This window comes from Telmatherina bonti (genome assembly GCF_933228915.1).
Source record: "Telmatherina bonti genome assembly, chromosome: 12".
In the NCBI taxonomy this organism is placed as follows: domain Eukaryota; kingdom Metazoa; phylum Chordata; class Actinopteri; order Atheriniformes; family Telmatherinidae; genus Telmatherina; species Telmatherina bonti.
This window is the reverse complement of record NC_136610.1, coordinates 37,653,283-37,674,450: the sequence shown is the minus strand read 5'-3', so window position 1 is coordinate 37,674,450 and position 21,168 is coordinate 37,653,283. Positions and strand designations below refer to the sequence as shown.

Here is a 21,168-nt window from a genome sequence, read left to right as displayed (position 1 = left end):
CTGATGATCGCCTAAAGCAGGAGTGTCAAACTCCGGTCCTCGAGGGCCGGTGTCCAGCAGTTTTTGTTGTCTCCCTGCTCCAACACACCTGACTGAAATCCATGAATATGTTGACAAGCAGCTGATGGATCCATTTGATTAGAATCAGCTGTGTTTGTGGAAGGAAACAACAAATCCTGCCGGATGCCGGCCCTTTAGGACTGGAGTTTGACACCCCTGACCTAAAGGTCAGATATCTCCAGATCACCCCACAGAGTGGCGCGCCACCAGGCGCTGACGATGAAAAACTCACTTTGGTTCCGATCGTCAGCGACTGTTCGATGATATTCGATCTCTGCATGTTGGCGCCTGGTTTCACCAGGATGTCCTCCACACCTGCACAGAAACACAGAGCCAATCAGGGCCTAGCTTTCGGCCGCAGCGCTCTTCAGATTTAGCGAAAGGGGGAAGGAGTCGCCACCCAGAGTGAAGCCTCGGTACAGCTGCAGGTAGGCGGTGAAGAGCCGAGCCAGGCAGCTGAGCAGCTTCCCGCTGGTCTCTCCTCCGTACAGCTCGTAGCAGCAGTGGACCAATCCGTAGGCCGAGGAGCCGTAGTGAGCTTTGTCCAGAACGCCGAGCAGCAGCTCGCCCTGGCGGATCACCACCTGGAAACCCAGCACAGATCAACACACCGGAGAAACTCAGTTACTGCAGCTCTTCCGATGGAATGACGTGCAGGAAATAAACTAATGTAACACATAACTCATAAATGGCCTGAGCTCGTACCTGCGAGTCACACATGCTGTCAGGTCTGTATCCCGGAGCGGCTCGAGGTGGAAGCTGGATCCAGGCTTTGCTGGGGATTTTGGATCTGCCCACCAGGTTGAGCGGCACGGCTTTCTCTGGGATGACGTTCAGCAGCAGCGTGGACACCACCTGGAAGGAAGCAGCAGAGTCCTGAGCCGAGCCTGCAGCCGGTCTACATGAAACCCACCTCACTGCACCGGGTTCATTTCATCTAAACGCCCCGACAGAAACACTGAACCAAACGCCATGACTAACAGCGACCATGAAACTGTCCTGGTTTACATCCTGCAGAGCAACACAGACGAGCTAATGACGATTAAAGAGCCGAAAACCGACAAACAAGCAAGACGAGGATATTAAGGAGGATTCTTACTGCTGCTCTACATGTTCATACAAACTAATCCCACTTTCCACTGACAGTAAAAACCAGGAAGAAACGACGACTTTTAGGGTTTTATATCATTTCCAATAAAGCCGAAGTTACAAAAAATATCTGGTTCAAAGGTCGTGTGAGGAAAATGACATCATGACAAATAACAGACATCAGCAGCTGAAACAAGATGCAGGCGGCCGTCCGTTTATGAACGAGCTCCGTTCCTACGCCGCGGCGTAACACGGATTTTAACCCTTACATACCCCTAAATTACTCCTAATCACTAAATTACTTTCTAAATACACATTTTATACATAACATTAATGGAAAAATAGTAGAGGCAGTTAAAAATCTACATTTTAATTAAAATAAAATCAGTAGACACACAGTGAAGCGTTGTCTCAGCTGCGTTACGCAGCTTATATGGAAACTCGCAACTTCACAACTTTCTCTTTTTTTTAATTTAAATTTATTTAATGAGCGTCGTGAAGTCAAAATGACAAAAGTCACGAACGGTGTAACCCGAGGAATGGCGTATTAAAGAGCTTCTGCAGTTACAGAGGAGGATCAGCTGTCTGGTGGGCGACACTCATTTCTCCAGCATTGTGTAAAGAAAAACCAGCTCCATCCGATGAAAGGAAACTTCTGGACTTTAACAGAGCGCAAAAAAAAAGGAAATAAAGAAAAATACAACATAAAAAAATAAAGAAAAAAATCTAAATAAAACTCAAGAAATAAAGTTAATGAGTAAATAAAAATTAAATAAAAATTTTAACAAATTAATATAAAATATATAAATTAAATGAAAAATATTATTGCAATAAAAATGTACATAACAGACACACATTAGGCTTCCTTTCACTGTGATATGAAATAAAAGGGAATTTGCCAGCAGCTTGAATTTCCCTTCAGGGATGAATAAAGTATATTTGATCTGATCTGCAGACGGAGACGAAGCAGCACATGAAGTAAAAAACAAACTGAACATGAGGATCTCTCTGCAGCTACAACGGCAGCAGAAGGTCAGTCACCTGCTTCCCCGTCCACAGATGCTGCGGTTTGAGGATGGCCGGAGGCAGCAGCTTCACTCTGCCCTGTTTGTCGGTCAGCCCTCTGTACACCAGCTCAGTGTACTGGTCTCTGGTGAAGAAGCAGCCTCGGATCGTCATCCTCGTTCCTGACACCATGTGGTCCTGGATCAGTCCCGCTAAAGGCTTACCGTCCTGAGAAAAACCAGACGGATTACTGAGCCTCATGATGGAGGGTCTGAGCCATCGGCTGAGTGGTTGGCAGATAAACACCCACCTTGGGGACGAGGTACTGCTGGTTGGTGCTGACCAACGTGTAGGCCTCCGCTCTGCCCAGCTCGCTCTGAGGGAAGTGGGCATTCATTTCGTCTCCATCGAAGTCGGCATTGTACGCCTTACAGTTGGCGTAGTGGAGCCGCAACACCTGAGAGACCAGAGGGAGAACATGGCTGGGAATTACTTATTTTATTATTTAGATATTATTATTCCACAAAAATTAAAAGAATAGAGGGAAGAAAAACAATCCCTGTCCTTGTTTTCAGTCCCATCACTGATCACCGATCAGCCGATCACATGGCAGCTGCTCATGCAGACACATGGTGAAGACAAACATGGCCTCAGCGGGGTGAAACCATGAGATTCTCATCATGATGAGGTGGAACGGGAGATTCTCATCATGATGAGGTGGAACGGGAGATTCTCATCGTGATGAGGTGGAACGGGAGATTCTCATCATGATGAGGTGGAACGGGAGATTCTCATGGTGATGAGGTGGAACGGGAGATTCTCATGGTGATGAGGTGGAACGGGAGGTTCTCATGGTGATGACGTGGAACGGGAGATTCTCATGGTGATGAGGTGGAACGGGAGATTCTCATCATGATGAGGTGGAACGGGAGATTCTCATGGTGATGAGGTGGAACGGGAGGTTCTCATGGTGATGACGTGGAACGGGAGATTCTCATGGTGATGAGGTGGAACGGGAGATTCTCATCATGATGAGGTGGAACGGGAGATTCTCATGGTGATGAGGTGGAACGGGAGAATCTCATGGTGATGAGGTGGAACGGGAGATTCTCATGGTGATGAGGTGGAACGGGAGATTCTCATGGTGATGAGGTGGAACGGGAGATTCTCATGGTGATGAGGTGGAACGGGAGATTCTCATGGTGATGAGGTGGAACGGGAGATTCTCATGGTGATGAGGTGGAACGGGAGATTCTCATGGTGATGAAGTGGAACGGGAGATTCTCATCGTGATGAGGTGGAACGGGAGATTCTCATGGTGATGAGGTGGAATGGGAGATTCTCATGGTGATGAGGTGGAACGGGAGATTCTCATGGTGATGAAGTGGAACGGGAGATTCTCATCATGATGAGGTGGAACGGGAGATTCTCATGGTGATGAGGTGGAACGGGAGGTTCTCATGGTGATGAGATGGAATGGGAGATTCTCATGGTGATGAGGTGGAACGGGAGATTTTCAAGGTGATGAGGTGGAACGGGAGATTCTCATGGTGATGAGGTGGAACGGGAGATTCTCTTGGTGATGAGGTGGAACGGGAGATTCTCATGGTGATGAGGTGGAACAGGGAGATTCTCATCATGATGAGGTGGAACGGGAGATTCTCATCATGATGAGGTGGAACGGGAGATTCTCATGGTGATGAGGTGGAACGGGAGATTCTCATCATGAGGTGGAATGGGAGATTCTCATGGTGATGAGGTGGAATGGGAGATTCTCATGGTGATGAGGTGGAACGGGAGATTCTCAAGGTGATGAGGTGGAACGGGAGATTCTCATCATGAGGTGGAACGGGAGATTCTCAAGGTGATGAGGTGGAACGGGAGATTCTCATGGTGATGAGGTGGAACGGGAGATTCTCATCATGAGGTGGAACGGGAGATTCTCATGGTGATGAGGTGGAACGGGAGATTCTCATGGTGATGAGGTGGAACGGGAGATTCTCAAGGTGATGAGGTGGAACGGGAGATTCTCATGGTGATGAGGTGGAACGGGAGATTCTCATGGTGATGAGGTGGAACGGGAGATTCTCATCATGAGGTGGAACGGGAGATTCTCAAGGTGATGAGGTGGAACGGGAGATTCTCATCATGATGAGGTGGAACGGGAGATTCTCATCATGAGGTGGAACGGGAGATTCTCATGGTGATGTGGTGGAACAGGAGATTCTCATCATGATGAGGTGGAACAGGAGATTCTCATCATGATGAGGTGGAACGGGAGATTCTCATGGTGATGAGGTGGAACGGGAGATTCTCATGGTGATGAGGTGGAACGGGAGATTCTCATGGTGATGAGGTGGAACGGGAGGTTCTCATGGTGATGAGGTGGAACGGGAGATTTTCAAGGTGATGAGGTGGAACGGGAGATTCTCTTGGTGATGAGGTGGAACGGGAGATTCTCATGGTGATGAGGTGGAACAGGGAGATTCTCATCATGATGAGGTGGAACGGGAGATTCTCATCATGATGAGGTGGAACGGGAGATTCTCATGGTGATGAGGTGGAACGGGAGATTCTCATCATGATGAGGTGGAACAGGGAGATTCTCATCATGATGAGGTGGAACGGGAGATTCTCATCATGATGAGGTGGAACGGGAGATTCTCATGGTGATGAGGTGGAATGGGAGATTCTCATGGTGATGAGGTGGAACGGGAGATTCTCAAGGTGATGAGGTGGAACGGGAGATTCTCATGGTGATGAGGTGGAACGGGAGATTCTCATGGTGATGAGGTGGAACGGGAGATTCTCATGGTGATGAGGTGGAACGGGAGATTCTCATCATGATGAGGTGGAACGGGAGATTCTCATGGTGATGAGGTGGAACGGGAGATTCTCATGGTGATGAGGTGGAACGGGAGATTCTCATGGTGATGAGGTGGAACGGGAGATTCTCATGGTGATGAGGTGGAACGGGAGATTCTCATGGTGATGAGGTGGAACGGGAGATTCTCATGGTGATGAGGTGGAACGGGAGATTCTCATCATGATGAGGTGGAACGGGAGATTCTCATGGTGATGAGGTGGAACGGGAGGTTCTCATGGTGATGAGGTGGAACGGGAGGTTCTCATGGTGATGAGGTGGAACGGGAGATTCTCATGGTGATGAGGTGGAACATGGGGATATGAGGGGTCCTATCCGGTAGTAGAAACGTGGACAGTGAGTTTTAAAAGGAGTGTTTAATAAAAGGTACCTTCTCTCCTGGTAAGATGCGAGCGCAGTGAGCTTGTATGGAGGGCCTGTGCAGAGTCGGCTGCCTGTTGAGTAACAAAACGTCTCCGTTCTTAATGTGACGATTCACCTGCAGAGATTAAAAACAGAAAAGGTCAAAGGTCATTCTCATCAATCCAGTGGCTGTGATTCAGACTCGGTGTCTGACTTACGATCTTCATGGGCATCTTATGCGGCCCTGTACAGGGTGTCAGCAGTTGCTTGGCAACCGCCTCCCTCTGCGCCGGGTTGGTGGCAGACAGGATGGTTTTCCTGCCGTCCTCGTTTATCACCATGGAGGCGCCGGGATGGACGTTGGGCCCGTTAAGAACGGCCTGGCGAAGCTCCTTCACATTCCACGGTGTGACCGGCTGAGGGTAGGTCAGCTTGGTGGCAAAAACCTGGAGGAGACAAAGAAAAAGGACTCTGAAACTAAATCTGTCCTTATCGATCTGATTGATCAGCTTTGGGAAAAGTATCGGTGAAGTATCAGGAAGCAGCGTACCATTGGTATTCCTATCTCGTTCGTTCCGATGTACATGTCGGGACAAATGACAGATCGTGCGGCGAAGTCCACTCGTTTTCCCATCATGTGTTTCCGGAACAATCCCTCCTTCTTCTCCAGGATCTGGCAGGCGAACGAAGCGTCCACAATCATGTGAATATTGATTTGTTATAGACGAGTCTATAACCTGCTGAACAACCGCCACAGGACAGAGGCAGCCTGGGATGCGGTACCTGTCTGATTCCCGGGTATTTCTCCATCATCAGCTTGTCCATGTCACTGTCAAACACGATGTTAACGTGACTCTGCAGGCGGATCCACATGTTGTAGAGCTTGTCCGTTAACGTCAGCCCGACGAGTCCAGCCAGGAAGGTCTGGTCCGTTTGCTCTACAACCTGCAAAGAGCCAGAACCGATGAATTACCGGCCGGCAGAGGATGGTCGTGTCAGCAGCGGTCTGCCGCCTCACCTCAGCCTCCTCGGAGTTCTTCTCTCCAGCGATGATCGCCAACAGCTTTCTGATGACTCCGCAGTCCTTCATCACAGCCTGCATGTTGACGGTCTGGCCGTTGGTGAACATCTGGTCGCCCATGCGGTTGATTGGACGATACCTGGCGGGGAGAGAAGCGAAATGTGTTAAAGCCACTTGGGATCGACACTTTGGAGAAGCTGGAGCGTTTCCTTCCAGGATTTCATACTTTAAATAAAGTTTTTTATTTAAAATGACTTCCTGTCATAAGTTGCAGTGCCGCTGTGTTTCACAGCAACGTATCATCCGGCACTTCATCAACAAACTAACAGCGCAGATTTACTCATTAAGCTGCTACCTTCCCCTGACAAGACGGGGGGGGGGGGGGTTTCAAGGTCCGTCAGCATTCAGTGGCCTTGTTGTACACTTTCAAACAACTAAAACGTTTTTTCTTTTCCATTGTTTCCTCAAAACGAAAGTAAAACAGAAAAACGGACCCGGATGTCTTCCGTTCTCCGTGCACGCCGCGTGTACTACACGCTAAACCCGTGTTTTTCAGCAGTCCAGCGACTATCACACGACGTTTTTCTGGCCTTACATTCCAGGACGGCAGCAGGATGAGTCTCTGTTGCGCTGATCTGCCATTGTGGTTCAGACAGCAGGTTTTATAGAAACTTCTAAGGAATCTTTTAATACGGCAAATAACTGTGAAATAAGTCATGGCGACATCATTAGTATATCGCACTAAGCGGTCAGAGAAAAAGTGGCCTACTTAAAATATAAAGAAAGTATGTTTTCAGGAAATGCACATGTAGAAGATAAAGGTAGGACGTCTGGACGGTGTGACCACCAGACCGCTGTTGGAATACTTTAAGCCCTGCAGGACGTCGCCAACATCCCGCGGGATGATGTCCACGTCTACGCCGTACCTGCACGGTGGAACGACCAGCTGCTCGAGGAAGAAGAGGTCAGGACAGAAACTGTTCGTTGTCTCCTCCAGTCCAGGAAACAGAGACTTCAGGAAGAAACCTGGAGCCAAAACAGAAGCTGGAGTTAACATTTAATCATTTCTTCTTCTGACTGTGAAAAATGGAGCGACTTTGACATTCTTCTGCTCATTCTGTCATTTTGCATCCTGAAAATCTCTTTGGAACATGATGAAAGTCTTGTAAAAACCGGTTTCAGAGCTCCTCTGTAAATGTGGGAATGTGATGTGTTGGGATTTTAACGTGGAACCGGGACAACTTCACCTTCTGCTTCCCATGTTTTGTTGACGTGATCTCTGGCTGTGCTGGCAGTTAGGTAGACTCTCTTTCCAGCCATGGCTTCCTCTGCAAAGAGACGGTAGAAGATTGGTTTCCAGCATTCATTTATACAGATAATCTTTATTTACATACAGCAAATGTCAGTGAAGTTGGTGCATAAAATAAAAAGGAAAAAGAAGACAGAAAACTGCAGCCTGTCTGGTGTAAACCAGAGTCACAAGCAGGCCGTCAGCGCTGCTGCAGCTCAGCAGGAAGTGAACACAAGCTGACGTTTTCTAGCTGAGCTTTGGGCTGAAGAGCAACTTTTTCATTTTTCAGTCCCTTTTTTTCTCGTTGTGTTTTGTTTTTGTGGTTTATGACAACTGGTCTGTAAATATCACCAGAACTTCCCCTCAAGCTTATTTACTCATATTTGCCTAAACGGGATCCATGCTGGATCACGTTAAAGACCAAGAAGTGGTGTCTAGTTTTCCTCTGCGTCTCACTTCATTCTCACGTCAGCGCTGTGGAGGTCGCTTTGGAACGACCATCTGAACGATCTATCTATGAACACAAAGTCCATTTCATTTCACATGTGGATAAATGAATAAAAACGCTTATTCCTTATTGTTTTAATATGAATAATTTTAATTATCAGTAATAATCATTTTCATTTTAATGTAGTTATCATTTTAATGCAAAGACAGTTTTTTTTTTACGTCTGAAGTGGAGTTTAATGATTAAATTTTCAGTATTATCTGATAAATAAACCAGTGTTTCATGCTGACAGACATCTTTTCTCTGCTTGAAAAGTTATTATTGCTTTGCAAAAATATTTTTCTCCAGTAAATTAACTAATAGATTACTCTGTTACCTAAATACTGATCTCCTGCAGCTCAACACATCTTCTCTTCCCGTTAGCTTACTCACCACCAGTAGCATCGGTTGTTTGAACGCCTCCTGTCGGCATGGTGACGATCAGCTTACTGTTGTGCTCACGGCGCACCAGCGCTCTGCCGCTCCTTCACACAGAAACAAGATGTTTACAGGATGAGACGGACAGAAAGGCTTCGGTTCAGATGCAAGAAAACACTGACGACATCCACACGACATGAAAGTTTTAATGTGAGCAAGATGCTGGAATATAATGCTGAGGTTTTTCCTCTGATAACAGCAGAAAATTATACCGAGATTTTTGTTCAACCTAGAAACTCTGGATGGATGGATGGATATGATGGATGGATGGATGGATGGATGGATGGATGGATATGATGGATGGATGGATGGATGGATGGATGGATGGATGGATATGATGGATGGATGGATGGATGGATATGATGGATGGATGGATGGATGAAAAATGGATGGATGGATATGATGGATGGATGGATGGATGGATATGATGGATGGATGGATGGATAGATGGATGGATGGATGGATATGATGGATGGATGGATGGATAATGTATGGATGGATGGATATGATGGATGAAAGATGGATGGATGGATGGATGAAAGATGGATGGATGGATAGATGAAAGATGGATGGATGGATATGATGGATGGATGGATAGATGAAAGATGGATGGATGGATAGCTGGATGGATGGATGGATGGATGGATATGATGGATGGATGGATATGATGGATGGATGGATGGATACTATGGATGGATGGATGAAAAATGGATGGATGATGGATGGATATGATGGATGGATGATGAAAGATGGATGGATGGATAGCTGGATGGATGGATGGATATGATGGATGGATGAAAAATGGATGGATGGATGGATAGATGGATGGATGGATGGATATGATGGATGGATGGATGGATGGATATGATGGATGGATGGATGGATAATGTATGGATGGATGGATATGATGGATAAAAGATGGATGGATGGATGGATATGATGGATGGATGGATGGATATGATGGATAAAAGATGGATGGATGGATGGATATGATGGATGGATGGATGGATGGATATGATGGATGGATGGATGGATAATGTATGGATGGATGGATATGATGGATAAAAGATGGATGGATGGATGGATGAAAGATGGATGGATGGACAGCTGGATGGATGGATGGATGGATGGATGAAAGATGGATGGATGAAAGATGAATGGATGAAAGATGGATGGAAGGACAGATGGATGGAAGATGGATGGATGGATGATGGATGAAAGATGGATGGATGGACAGATGGATGGAAGATGGATGGATGGACAGATGGATGAAAGATGGATGGATGGATGATGGATGATGGATGAAAGATGGATGGATGGACAGATGGATGGAAGATGGATGGATGGACAGATGGATGAAAGATGGATGGATGGATGATGGATGAAAGATGGATGGATGGACAGATGGATGGAAGATGGATGAAAGATGGATGGATGAAAGATGTATGAAAGATGGATGGATGGATGGATGAAAGATGGATGGATGGATGGATGGATGGACAGATGGATGAAAGATGGATGGATGGATGGATGATGGATGAAAGATGGATGGATGGATGAAAGATGGATGGATGGATGGATGGACAGATGGATGAAAGATGGATGGATGGATGGATGGACAGATGGATGAAAGATGGATGGATGGATGGATGATGGATGAAAGATGGATGGATGGATGAAAGATGGATGGATGGATGGATGGACAGATGGATGAAAGATGGATGGATGGATGGATGGACAGATGGATGAAAGATGGATGGATGGATGGATGATGGATGAATGAAAGATGGATGGACAGATGGATGAAAGATGGATGGATGGATGGATGGACAGATGGATGAAAGATGGATGGATGGATGGATGGACAGATGGATGAAAGATGGATGATGGATGAAAGATGGATGGATGGATGGATGGACAGATGGATGAAAGATGGATGGACAGATGGATGGAAGATGGATGGATGGATGGACAGATGGATGAAAGATGGATGGATGGATGGATTGATTAAAAAAATTTTTTTTTAAAAATGCATCAAAACTGATTAAATTTCATTAACAAACCACTAAATAAATAAAAGAAAAATAAATTACACCAATAAAAAAGAAACAAATCAATAAATGAAAGAGTAAATAAATGCAGAGATGAATGACTTCATAACTAAATAGTAATAACAGAACAGATAACGAGTAAATGTGCTCGGTGGGGTTCGTTACCTGCAGTGAGGACACTTCCTGGGCTTCATTTGGATCTTCCAGAAGTCATTTATCAGGCTGCTTTTCTTTTCCACCAAATGTTTGATCTGACAAACCAGGATGAAATAAGTTCAGTGTGAATCCAAACTGGTTTTAACTGGTCAGGATGAGTCTAATCTGCAGAATATAATTCCAATATGTTGTGTTCTTATTGGTGTGAGTGTGTTCTTACAGGTCTGGAGCTCCCTGAACCTCCAGGATGTACTCCCACAACTCCGTCTGTGAACTGCTTCAACACCAGTTCAAGCTCGTCTCCTGTGGCTTTGGGGTTTTCCTCCAGGTGCTAAAAACACACAAAGTTCATACAGGAGCTTCTTTAATCACAAAAACTGAAAAAATTCCAAGCAAAAGGAAGACAGATGCACTTTTTCTCCTGCTAAACACCAAATGATGACATGATGAACGAGTACACAACCCCTCCACCGTAACGGCAGCGCATCCCATATTCACAGGAAATATAAACATTTCCCATGATGCCCTGCACCAACGGAACGATCAACAACTCGTCACGTGAACTGATCTCCTCTCCATGGTGAAGCATGGTGGTGGCAGCATCATGCTGCAGGTTGCTTTTCTTCTGATGGATGTGGGACAGCTCCAAACAGCAGATTCACTTAAACCGCCGGACGTTTGAGAGAGCAGTGATTCGTTCTGAGCAACAACCCCAACGACACCATCTGCTGGTGATCCTGATCCAGACAGACTGAATACTGAACCAAAAGGTGCTCCAACGACCTATTAGTTTCAACCTTAAATCTTCATGCATACAGCAGCATGAAGATCAACCCCAAGAAGAAAACAGGAGTAAGTGATTTATTGATGAAGTGGAGACAGCTGCAGTAAAGGCTGGAAGCTCAGGCCTCTGCAAGGGATTCAATTCTGCAGGAAATATAAACCTACCTGGTAAAGAACTTCTTCAGCCTTGTAGACCTCCTGCAGGGCCCCGTGGTCCACCAGCCTCAGCTGGTTCAGCAGCAGGTGGATGGCCGATCGGGGGCACGTCAACATGTGACACGCCAAACAGGACCCACGGATCAGCAGGTAGAGCTTCTGATGGGGGGGAGCAGAAATAAGACAGCAGGTTCACCACCGACAAGCATCCAGGTCAGGTTGAGAGGATCAAATCAGAGCAGTAATGAGTTAAATTATTGATCAGAAAGAGTTTATTGATCAAGCTGAAGCGTGTTAAAGCTTACGTCGAAGAACAGTGGGTTGTAGACAGGTAGAGGAAGCTCGATGTGTCCGAGGTGTCCTGGACAGTTGTTGAAATCCTGACAGCAGGTTGAACAAACCTGCAGAAGCAGCACAGATATGAGGACAAATACAACATCAGGAGGACTTTAAATCATATTTACTAGGGCTGGGAAAATCAAATCGAAAAATAGAAAATCTGGATTTTTTGCTTCACAATTTTAAAATCAATTTTTTGTTAATTTTATTTTTCTTCAAATAAATAAAAATAATACATTATGAAATTTTTGTAATTTTTATTGTTTTCATTGATCTTTTTACTTGTCTTCTAGCCATTACAGAGGCAGAATGATGATCTGGCTTATTGTGTTGTTTTTTCCACATTGAAATCAAGAAAAATGACAAAAGAAAGTTTTGTACATTCTTTTTGTTTTTAATCTACAAAAATCATCAATATTGTAGAATTGTGAGAATTGCAATTTAAATCAGATCGCCACCCAAAAAAATCGGAATTGAATTGGGACAAAAGCATATCGTCACAGCCCTAATATTTACAGAATTTTACCAGATATGATCCCAAGATGCACTTCACTCACAGGTACCACGACTTGCGACAAAAGTTTTTAAATATTCTTTTTCATCTTCCATGACACGACTCATACGTGACGCAGACTGGGCATAAAGCGGTTTGGGCTTTTTTAGCGATGATGCAGCTCAGGCATCACATGAATCCGGTGTGACGCAGCTCGGATGTATTACAGCTTGGACATGGCATCGTGTACGCCAAGAGTGACGTACACCAGGCACGACGTACGCCAGGCACGTCGCACGCCAGGCACGACGTACGCCAGGCACGACGTACGCCAGGCACGACGTACGCCAGGCACGTTGCACGCCAGTCACGTTGCACGCCAGGCACGACGTACACCGACTTGGGAACATCTGATCTGAATGCTGTACCTCCTTGATGTCCGCTGGTCCAAGGGCCAAGTCATACAGCCCGTTTGGGGCCACATTTCCAACATTATCCAGGAACCTGGGGTTGGTGACTGGCTTCACACTCAGCTTCCTGAACAAGGGACGAAAACATTGTTACATACAATCATCATGGAATATAAACGTCAAGTCATTTTATCAAATCAAACTTATTTCTTATTATTTCTTGATCACTTTTCATGCAACGGTCAACACAAAGTTACAACATAAAATCAAGTTATAAGGATTAAAACAAACAGTAGACAGACAAGACATTTAAGAACAAAGACGCAAGCTATTTCCACACACACACACACACACACACACACACACACACACACACACACACACACACACACACACTCCCTGAAATACATCATTCCATGAATACTGACTCTTTAACCCAACGCAGGTTAATAAAACAAATAAAACATTTATTAAGTGATAAAATTTCTGACTTGATGCTGATGTGAGGAAAGTGCTATAATCCTTTCTATTCTCATCTGGGCTGATTATAGTATAATAATAAAACACTGATCTATGGTGTGTTGATGTGGGACTAGTTTGTGGTGTGTTGATGTGGGACTAGTTTGTGGTGTGTTGATGTGGGACTAGTTTGTGGTGTGTTGATGTGGGACTAGTTTGTGGTGTGTTGATGTAGGACTAGTTTGTGGTGTGTTGATATGGGACTAGTTTGTGGTGTGTTGATGTGGGACTAGTTTGTGGTGTGTTGATATGGGACTAGTTTGTGGTGTGTTGATGTAGGACTAGTTTGTGGTGTGTTGATATGGGACTAGTTTGTGGTGTGTTGATGTGGGACTAGTTTGTGGTGTGTTGATGTGGGACTAGTTTGTGGTGTGTTGATGTGGGACTAGTTTGTGGTGTGTTGATGTGGGACTAGTTTGTGGTGTGTTGATGTGGGACTAGTTTGTGGTGTGTTGATGTGGGACTAGTTTGTGGTGTGTTGATATGGGACTAGTTTGTGGTGTGTTGATGTGGGACTAGTTTGTGGTGTGTTGATGTAGGACTAGTTTGTGGTGTGTTGATGTGGGACTAGTTTGTGGTGTGTTGATGTGGGACTAGTTTGTGGTGTGTTGATATGGGACTAGTTTGTGGTGTGTTGATGTGGGACTAGTTTGTGGTGTGTTGATGTAGGACTAGTTTGTGGTGTGTTGATGTGGGACTAGTTTGTGGTGTGTTGATGTAGGACTAGTTTGTGGTGTGTTGATGTGGGACTAGTTTGTGGTGTGTTGATGTAGGACTAGTTTGTGGTGTGTTGATGTAGGACTAGTTTGTGGTGTGTTGATGTGGGACTAGTTTGTGGTGTGTTGATGTGGGACTAGTTTGTGGTGTGTTGATATGGGACTAGTTTGTGGTGTGTTGATGTGGGACTAGTTTGTGGTGTGTTGATGTGGGACTAGTTTGTGGTGTGTTGATGTGGGACTAGTTTGTGGTGTGTTGATGTGGGACTAGTTTGTGGTGTGTTGATATGGGACTAGTTTGTGGTGTGTTGATGTGGGACTAGTCTGTGGTGTGTTGATGTAGGACTAGTTTGTGGTGTGTTGATGTGGGACTAGTTTGTGGTGTGTTGATGTGGGACTAGTTTGTGGTGTGTTGATGTGGGACTAGTTTGTGGTGTGTTGATGTGGGACTAGTTTGTGGTGTGTTGATGTGGGACTAGTTTGTGGTGTGTTGATGTAGGACTAGTTTGTGGTGTGTTGATATGGGACTAGTTTGTGGTGTGTTGATGTGGGACTAGTTTGTGGTGTGTTGATGTGGGACTAGTTTGTGGTGTGTTGATATGGGACTAGTTTGTGGTGTGTTGATGTAGGACTAGTTTGTGGTGTGTTGATATGGGACTAGTTTGTGGTGTGTTGATGTAGGACTAGTTTGTGGTGTGTTGATGTGGGACTAGTTTGTGGTGTGTTGATATGGGACTAGTTTGTGGTGTGTTGATGTAGGACTAGTTTGTGGTGTGTTGATGTAGGACTAGTTTGTGGTGTGTTGATATGGGACTAGTTTGTGGTGTGTTGATGTGGGACTAGTTTGTGGTGTGTTGATGTGGGACTAGTTTGTGGTGTGTTGATATGGGACTAGTTTGTGGTGTGTTGATGTAGGACTAGTTTGTGGTGTGTTGATATGGGACTAGTTTGTGGTGTGTTGATGTAGGACTAGTTTGTGGTGTGTTGATGTGGGACTAGTTTGTGGTGTGTTGATATGGGACTAGTTTGTGGTGTGTTGATGTGGGACTAGTTTGTGGTGTGTTGATGTGGGACTAGTTTGTGGTGTGTTGATGTGGGACTAGTTTGTGGTGTGTTGATGTGGGACTAGTTTGTGGTGTGTTGATATGGGACTAGTTTGTGGTGTGTTGATGTGGGACTAGTTTGTGGTGTGTTGATATGGGACTAGTTTGTGGTGTGTTGATGTGGGACTAGTTTGTGGTGTGTTGATGTGGGACTAGTTTGTGGTGTGTTGATGTGGGACTAGTTTGTGGTGTGTTGATGTAGGACTAGTTTGTGGTGTGTTGATATGGGACTAGTTTGTGGTGTGTTGATGTGGGACTAGTTTGTGGTGTGTTGATGTGGGACTAGTTTGTGGTGTGTTGATGTAGGACTAGTTTGTGGTGTGTTGATATGGGACTAGTTTGTGGTGTGTTGATGTAGGACTAGTTTGTGGTGTGTTGATGTGGGACTAGTTTGTGGTGTGTTGATGTGGGACTAGTTTGTGGTGTGTTGATGTGGGACTAGTTTGTAGTGTGTTGATGTGGGACTAGTTTGTGGTGTGTTGATGTGGGACTAGTTTGTGGTGTGTTGATGTGGGACTAGTTTTTGGTGTGTTGATATGGGACTAGTTTGTGGTGTGTTGATGTAGGACTAGTTTGTGGTGTGTTGATGTGGGACTAGTTTGTGGTGTGTTGATGTGGGACTAGTTTTTGGTGTGTTGATGTGGGACTAGTTTGTGGTGTGTTGATATGGGACTAGTTTGTGGTGTGTTGATGTAGGACTAGTTTGTGGTGTGTTGATATGGGACTAGTTTGTGGTGTGTTGATGTGGGACTAGTTTGTGGTGTGTTGATGTAGGACTAGTTTGTGGTGTGTTGATGTGGGACTAGTTTGTGGTGTGTTGATGTGGGACTAGTTTGTGGTGTGTTGATATGGGACTAGTTTGTGGTGTGTTGATGTGGGACTAGTTTGTGGTGTGTTGATGTGGGACTAGTTTGTGGTGTGTTGATGAGGGACTAGTTTGTGGTGTGTTGATATGGGACTAGTTTGTGGTGTGTTGATGTGGGACTAGTTTGTTGTGGTGTGTTGATGTGGGACTAGTTTGTGGTGTGTTGATGTGGGACTAGTTTGTTGTGGTGTGTTGATGTGGGACTAGTTTGTGGTGTGTTGATGTAGGACTAGTTTGTGGTGTGTTGATGTAGGACTAGTTTGTGGTGTGTTGTAGGACTAGTTTGCGCGAGCTGCTCACCGTATTTCTGCGGAGGAGTACAAGCCAAACGACATGCCCTCTACACGCCGCCATGGCACCTCTTTCTCGAACAACATTTTGGAGAGAAATAACCACTTTTTGGTAAATTAAAGACATAAAGTCGCAGCGCAGAAACACGAATCGCTTCCTCCTGTTACACACGTGGGACCGTAAGAAGCAAGCTCATTTTAGAGGGGGGGGGGGGTTCAAAAATATATACTACGTTTGTCATCCAGATACGACACATTTAAATTAAAAATCACAATTATATGATAAGTCTATTTAATTCCATTCAAAATTATTGTCATGTTGTTTTTACTTGAAAAACTAATAATTATTTTAAACCCCCCTGTTTTTTTGCGACATGGTTTGTTCCTCCCATCATCCTTCAGTTAGAGCCAAAATGGCGGCTCCCGGTGGGCATGTTCGACATTGTCTCCAGAAAAACGGAAGATTTCTGCTTTTTAACCTTCAACAGTTGCGGGGAAACAGGTAGGATCAACTTTAAAATAGTTTCATTTAACCGAAATGTCATTCAGACGTGATTTAATATAGCTTCATGAACCGCTGCAGCATCTTCTGACAGGAGGTCATGACGTCACGCCGTTTTCTGACGTCATAAATACTGGATCAACGTTTAATGATCACGCAGCTACAGTTCTGGTTAATCCAACAGCTCCTGGCCTGTTCAGGGCTGCATGCACAGTGATTTATTCAGCTTTGTGCAGCCTGAAGTTTAATCTGATCATTACATAGTTTTACATAAAAACTTTATCAGGAATGATTTAGATTTATTCAGTTCAACTTTATTTATATCACGTCAAATCACGGCAATGCCATCTCAAGACGCTTTACAGGCAGAGAAGAAAACATAATGAAAGCCAATTCATAACAGCCTATATAAGAAAACCAACAGATTGAGTTTGAGGTCCAACTCAATCTCCCATCCTGAGCAAGCACACTGGCGACAGTGGGAAGGAAAAAACTCCCTTTTAACAGGAAGGAAACCTCCGGCAGAACCCGGCTCAAGGACAGGCAGCCATCTGCCTCTGCTGTGTGGGGGGAAGAGGACAGAAAGACAACAGACAACAGGAACTGCTACTCCCGGCCAGGGAGACCTGCTGAGACAGGAGACATACATGTTAATGATGCTACACTGTTATGGGGGGGGGGGGGGGGGGGGGGGGTAAAAGAAAGAGATAAAGAGAAAAAGAAAGAAGCTCAGTGTATCAGGAAATGTCCCTCAGCAGTCTAAACCTATAGCAGCATAACTAAGGGATGCTAACCATCCCTAGCTATAGGACTTAAGCCTGTTCCATCCTCCACAAGAAGCGAGAACTTTTTTCTTGTTCTCGAGGCTCCGAGAAGAAAATGACGTCATTTTGTTCTCGCGGACGTGTTTGAGGACACGTCTTGACACATCAGGCTGGCAGAACTTTTTTCTTGCGGGGCTGCGAGAAGTGTCGTGTGATTGGTCGGACATGTGAGGTGGGCGTGGTTAACACGGAGAAAGCAGGAAGCGGAGTTGCTGCTTCCGTGTGTTTGCTGTTGCCGGCAAAACGGATTGTTTTGATAAAACAGCTGATCGAGGTGGTGAGAAAGTACGAACATTTTTACATGTGGCAATAAAACACTCGGACCCAGCCGCGTGCACGACCCGCCCTGCCGCGGACGAAGCTGCTCGTTAAATCTGAAACTAGAAACTCGGAGAGCGAAAACCTCCACCAAGCACGATGTTTAATAATCCTTTTAAAACATTCCTGGATCCAAACGGTGATCCTGATCACCACCAGAATGTAATCAGTTCTTCATTTTTACATTTGCAACAACTCTTGAAATATTTATAAAAATCCCTCCGTAACCTTTTAAGTCATCTTGAGCAAAAAGACGCCGGGAAAACAACCTCCTCGGCGGAGGTAACAACCGGGTTCATTGCATATAAAGCAGACATCCCCCCCCCCCCCGCAGTGATCCCTCCCCGCTGCAGACCTGCTTCTCGTGGAGTATTAAGCCTGCAGTCTGGGAACGAAGTACTCTGCTTGGTATATAAGGAACTATGAGGTCTTTGATATATAGTGGTGTCTGGTTGTGGAGGGCTTTATATGTAAGGAGAAGTATTTTAAATTCTATTCTAGATTCAACAGGCAGCCAATGAAGAGAGGCTAAAACTGGAGAAATATGATCTCTCATGCTGGTTCTGGTCAGGACTCTGGCTGCAGAATTCTGGATCAGCTGAAGGCTTTTCAGGGCATATTTAGGACAGCCCAGTAATAGAGAGTTACAGTAATCTAGTCTCGAAGTAACAAAAGCATGAACCAGTTTTTCTGCATCACTCTGAGACAGAATGTCCCTAATTTTGGCTATATTACGTAAATGAAAGAAGGCTGTTTTAGTAACCTGCTTAATATGTGGGCCAAAGGACAGGTCTGAATCCTTTTGGCCCACATATTGGCCCTTTATTTTAATCTTACTCTGAGTATTTAAGCTTTGAATACATTTTATTTATTTACACTGCAGAAATCGTAGGTATGTTAGACAAACGAATCTTTGACATTATCTGTAAAATTAACCTGACAATGTATTAAAAGATATTGTTCTGCAGGTGTTGCATGGAATTCTGTTTCCCTTCAGATTAAGTAACTTCATTATGATGTTTAGTTACTGTAAATGTCTTTGTTGCTCAGTTTGCATTTCACGTAATTGTCTTTTTTCTACATATTTTAGCTCTCAGAAATTGGAGTCATTAGCATCCATGTTTGTTTCTTCCAGGAGTTTTGGTTGGTGTCCGGCTCTTCGGCAGCAAGCAGCAGAGGTTACTAAAGGTAAATCAAAATGAGGGCTTTATTCATAAAATTAAATTATGTATAATTAAAAACATTACATATGAAAATAAATATTTCTGTAGCCGTAGGCAGTAAAGGTGTTTGACACTAAACTGCTGTCTGGTTGCACCAAGTCTCTCATAATTTAAGTTTTGTTTAGTTTTCGTCGTGTTTTTATGTTTTAGTTGGTTCTCCCTCTGCTCTTTTCTTACTTTACATTCCTGCTTGTCATCAGTCTTCACATCCCTGTTATATTCTCCCAGTTGTCACTCGTGTCCCTGTACGTACTTGTGTCATGCTTCCCAGTCTTAATGGCGTGAAAGAGCCACAGCAGTCGCAGCGTGTCCTTACACAGGTCTTCCCACAGTCATGCTGCCTGTTGGGTTAACCAGTGTGTCTGAGTGGTTGCTGACTCTCTGTGATGGACTGGTGACGTGTCCCCAGTCTGTTGCCTGTTGGCAGCGGGAAAAAGTTTTTTGGCCGTTCGTTGTCATGTACAGTTGTGCTCATATTTATTCATACCCTTTCATTAAAGAAGGAAATAAAAAATTGTTATGAAAATCATGACATTATTTTCTAATTCTGGTTCAATTGAAATATTTTTTAAAAAGCAAACATAAGATAATTTATTCCATCAGTCATAAAGTAATATTTAGTTGAAGAATCCTGTAATGTTTCCGCTCCAGTCAGGTGTTTTCTGTTCCTCTCAGTCAGACTTCTGCACCTGTTGACAGGTATTTTCTCCCACTGTTCAACAGAAAAGTGCTCTACTTTGTTCAGGACTGATTTGTTTGTTTGTTTTATTTTCTTTCTTTCTTCAACTCAGTTAAATGAAAAACAGTGTCTTATATTACTAAATTATATTTTTACAAATTTTTAGTTATTGCTCCTTTTTTAAGTCTCCAGTTATTTGAGTGACTGTTATAAATTCAGCTTTTCTTTAATGAAAGGGGATGAAGACATCTGAGTACAGCTGTATGGGTATTCTTTCCTGTCGTCGCTTATTATGGACAATATTCTGACAATCATCAGGTTTGTTTCATGGAACGCATGGTGGACAATAAAAGGTAAAAACACGTCAGTGTTTGACTTCGACGTTACTGGACGTCATATTAGCGATGAAAACGCGCCAGTCAGGTGTTTTTACAGGCAGAGCTTTAAGTCTCGGCTCCTTCACACCAACTCTTCTTCATGTTTCAGAGGCAGCAGAGTCAGTCGTCGTCCCCAGGAAGAAAACATGGTACGCCGCATTCCTTCTTCTTGTTTTTAAGTCTGTTTGGTGTCAAATCGTCCGCAAACGTGACATTTCATGTTTTCACTGCAACAGGAGCAAAGAGGCGGTTTTGGAGGCGTTGGCTTCAACCGTCAGCAGAGTGAGTTTTCACTCGCTTGTTTTTATAAAACAGCTTCTTCCTCTTTTCATTCCCCATGTTTTATTCTTCCCTCCAGGATCCGACTGCATATCCCTACCAGTTCCAGGATGACCCATACCTCTCTCCCAGGACTTCTGCTGAGTTCGTACGTCATCAAACAAAACCCAAACATTTATTATTTCCTTTTTCTTCCTGAATGGTTCCTGCCATGTTCAGTTTCTTTTGTTTGATCGGAGATTTTAGTTGAAATCCAGTTTTATTTTCATCCCTTAAATCTGTGAGATGCATTCAGACACACTGCGGCAGCTTTGCAGCTCGCCGTGCACCAAACGCTGAACATGGCAGGAAGACGAAGGGATGAACGTGCAGCAGCGTCTTTCCTCCTTGGCTTGTTTGTCGTGTAAAACACTAAACTCTGAGCCGCAACAGCTTCCTGTTCAGGCTCTGCGACGGCCAGACCAGACT

The 21,168-nt window shown here is 44.6% G+C and overlaps 2 protein-coding genes across 2 annotated transcripts in view; one reads left to right on the top strand and one right to left on the bottom strand.

The window, feature by feature from the left end:
- Positions 1 to 16,662, bottom strand: part of polr1a (RNA polymerase I subunit A) — a 37,633-nt gene extending 20,971 nt beyond the window's left edge. The window contains exons 1-19 of the mRNA XM_079250517.1: positions 16,509 to 16,662; positions 13,024 to 13,132; positions 12,069 to 12,164; positions 11,773 to 11,922; positions 11,045 to 11,155; positions 10,834 to 10,919; positions 8,573 to 8,664; positions 7,649 to 7,729; positions 7,328 to 7,427; positions 6,399 to 6,540; positions 6,164 to 6,325; positions 5,931 to 6,053; positions 5,599 to 5,826; positions 5,409 to 5,516; positions 2,465 to 2,611; positions 2,191 to 2,382; positions 766 to 915; positions 461 to 644; positions 293 to 375 (exon numbers count right to left, since the gene is read on the bottom strand). Of these exons, the coding sequence (XP_079106643.1) occupies positions 293 to 375; positions 461 to 644; positions 766 to 915; positions 2,191 to 2,382; positions 2,465 to 2,611; positions 5,409 to 5,516; positions 5,599 to 5,826; positions 5,931 to 6,053; positions 6,164 to 6,325; positions 6,399 to 6,540; positions 7,328 to 7,427; positions 7,649 to 7,729; positions 8,573 to 8,664; positions 10,834 to 10,919; positions 11,045 to 11,155; positions 11,773 to 11,922; positions 12,069 to 12,164; positions 13,024 to 13,132; positions 16,509 to 16,585 (2,421 nt within the window). The 5' untranslated portion in view covers positions 16,586 to 16,662. The remainder of the gene's footprint in view (positions 1 to 292; positions 376 to 460; positions 645 to 765; positions 916 to 2,190; positions 2,383 to 2,464; positions 2,612 to 5,408; positions 5,517 to 5,598; positions 5,827 to 5,930; positions 6,054 to 6,163; positions 6,326 to 6,398; positions 6,541 to 7,327; positions 7,428 to 7,648; positions 7,730 to 8,572; positions 8,665 to 10,833; positions 10,920 to 11,044; positions 11,156 to 11,772; positions 11,923 to 12,068; positions 12,165 to 13,023; positions 13,133 to 16,508) is intronic.
- A 210-nt stretch (positions 16,663 to 16,872) lies between these two features.
- Positions 16,873 to 21,168, top strand: part of ptcd3 (pentatricopeptide repeat domain 3) — a gene marked incomplete at its 5' end in the record, with an annotated part of 38,568 nt that continues 34,272 nt past the window's right edge. Inside the window, 5 exons of the mRNA XM_079249479.1 lie at positions 16,873 to 17,000; positions 19,278 to 19,330; positions 20,531 to 20,570; positions 20,658 to 20,703; positions 20,780 to 20,848. Coding sequence (XP_079105605.1) covers positions 16,873 to 17,000; positions 19,278 to 19,330; positions 20,531 to 20,570; positions 20,658 to 20,703; positions 20,780 to 20,848 — 336 coding nt within the window. The remainder of the gene's footprint in view (positions 17,001 to 19,277; positions 19,331 to 20,530; positions 20,571 to 20,657; positions 20,704 to 20,779; positions 20,849 to 21,168) is intronic.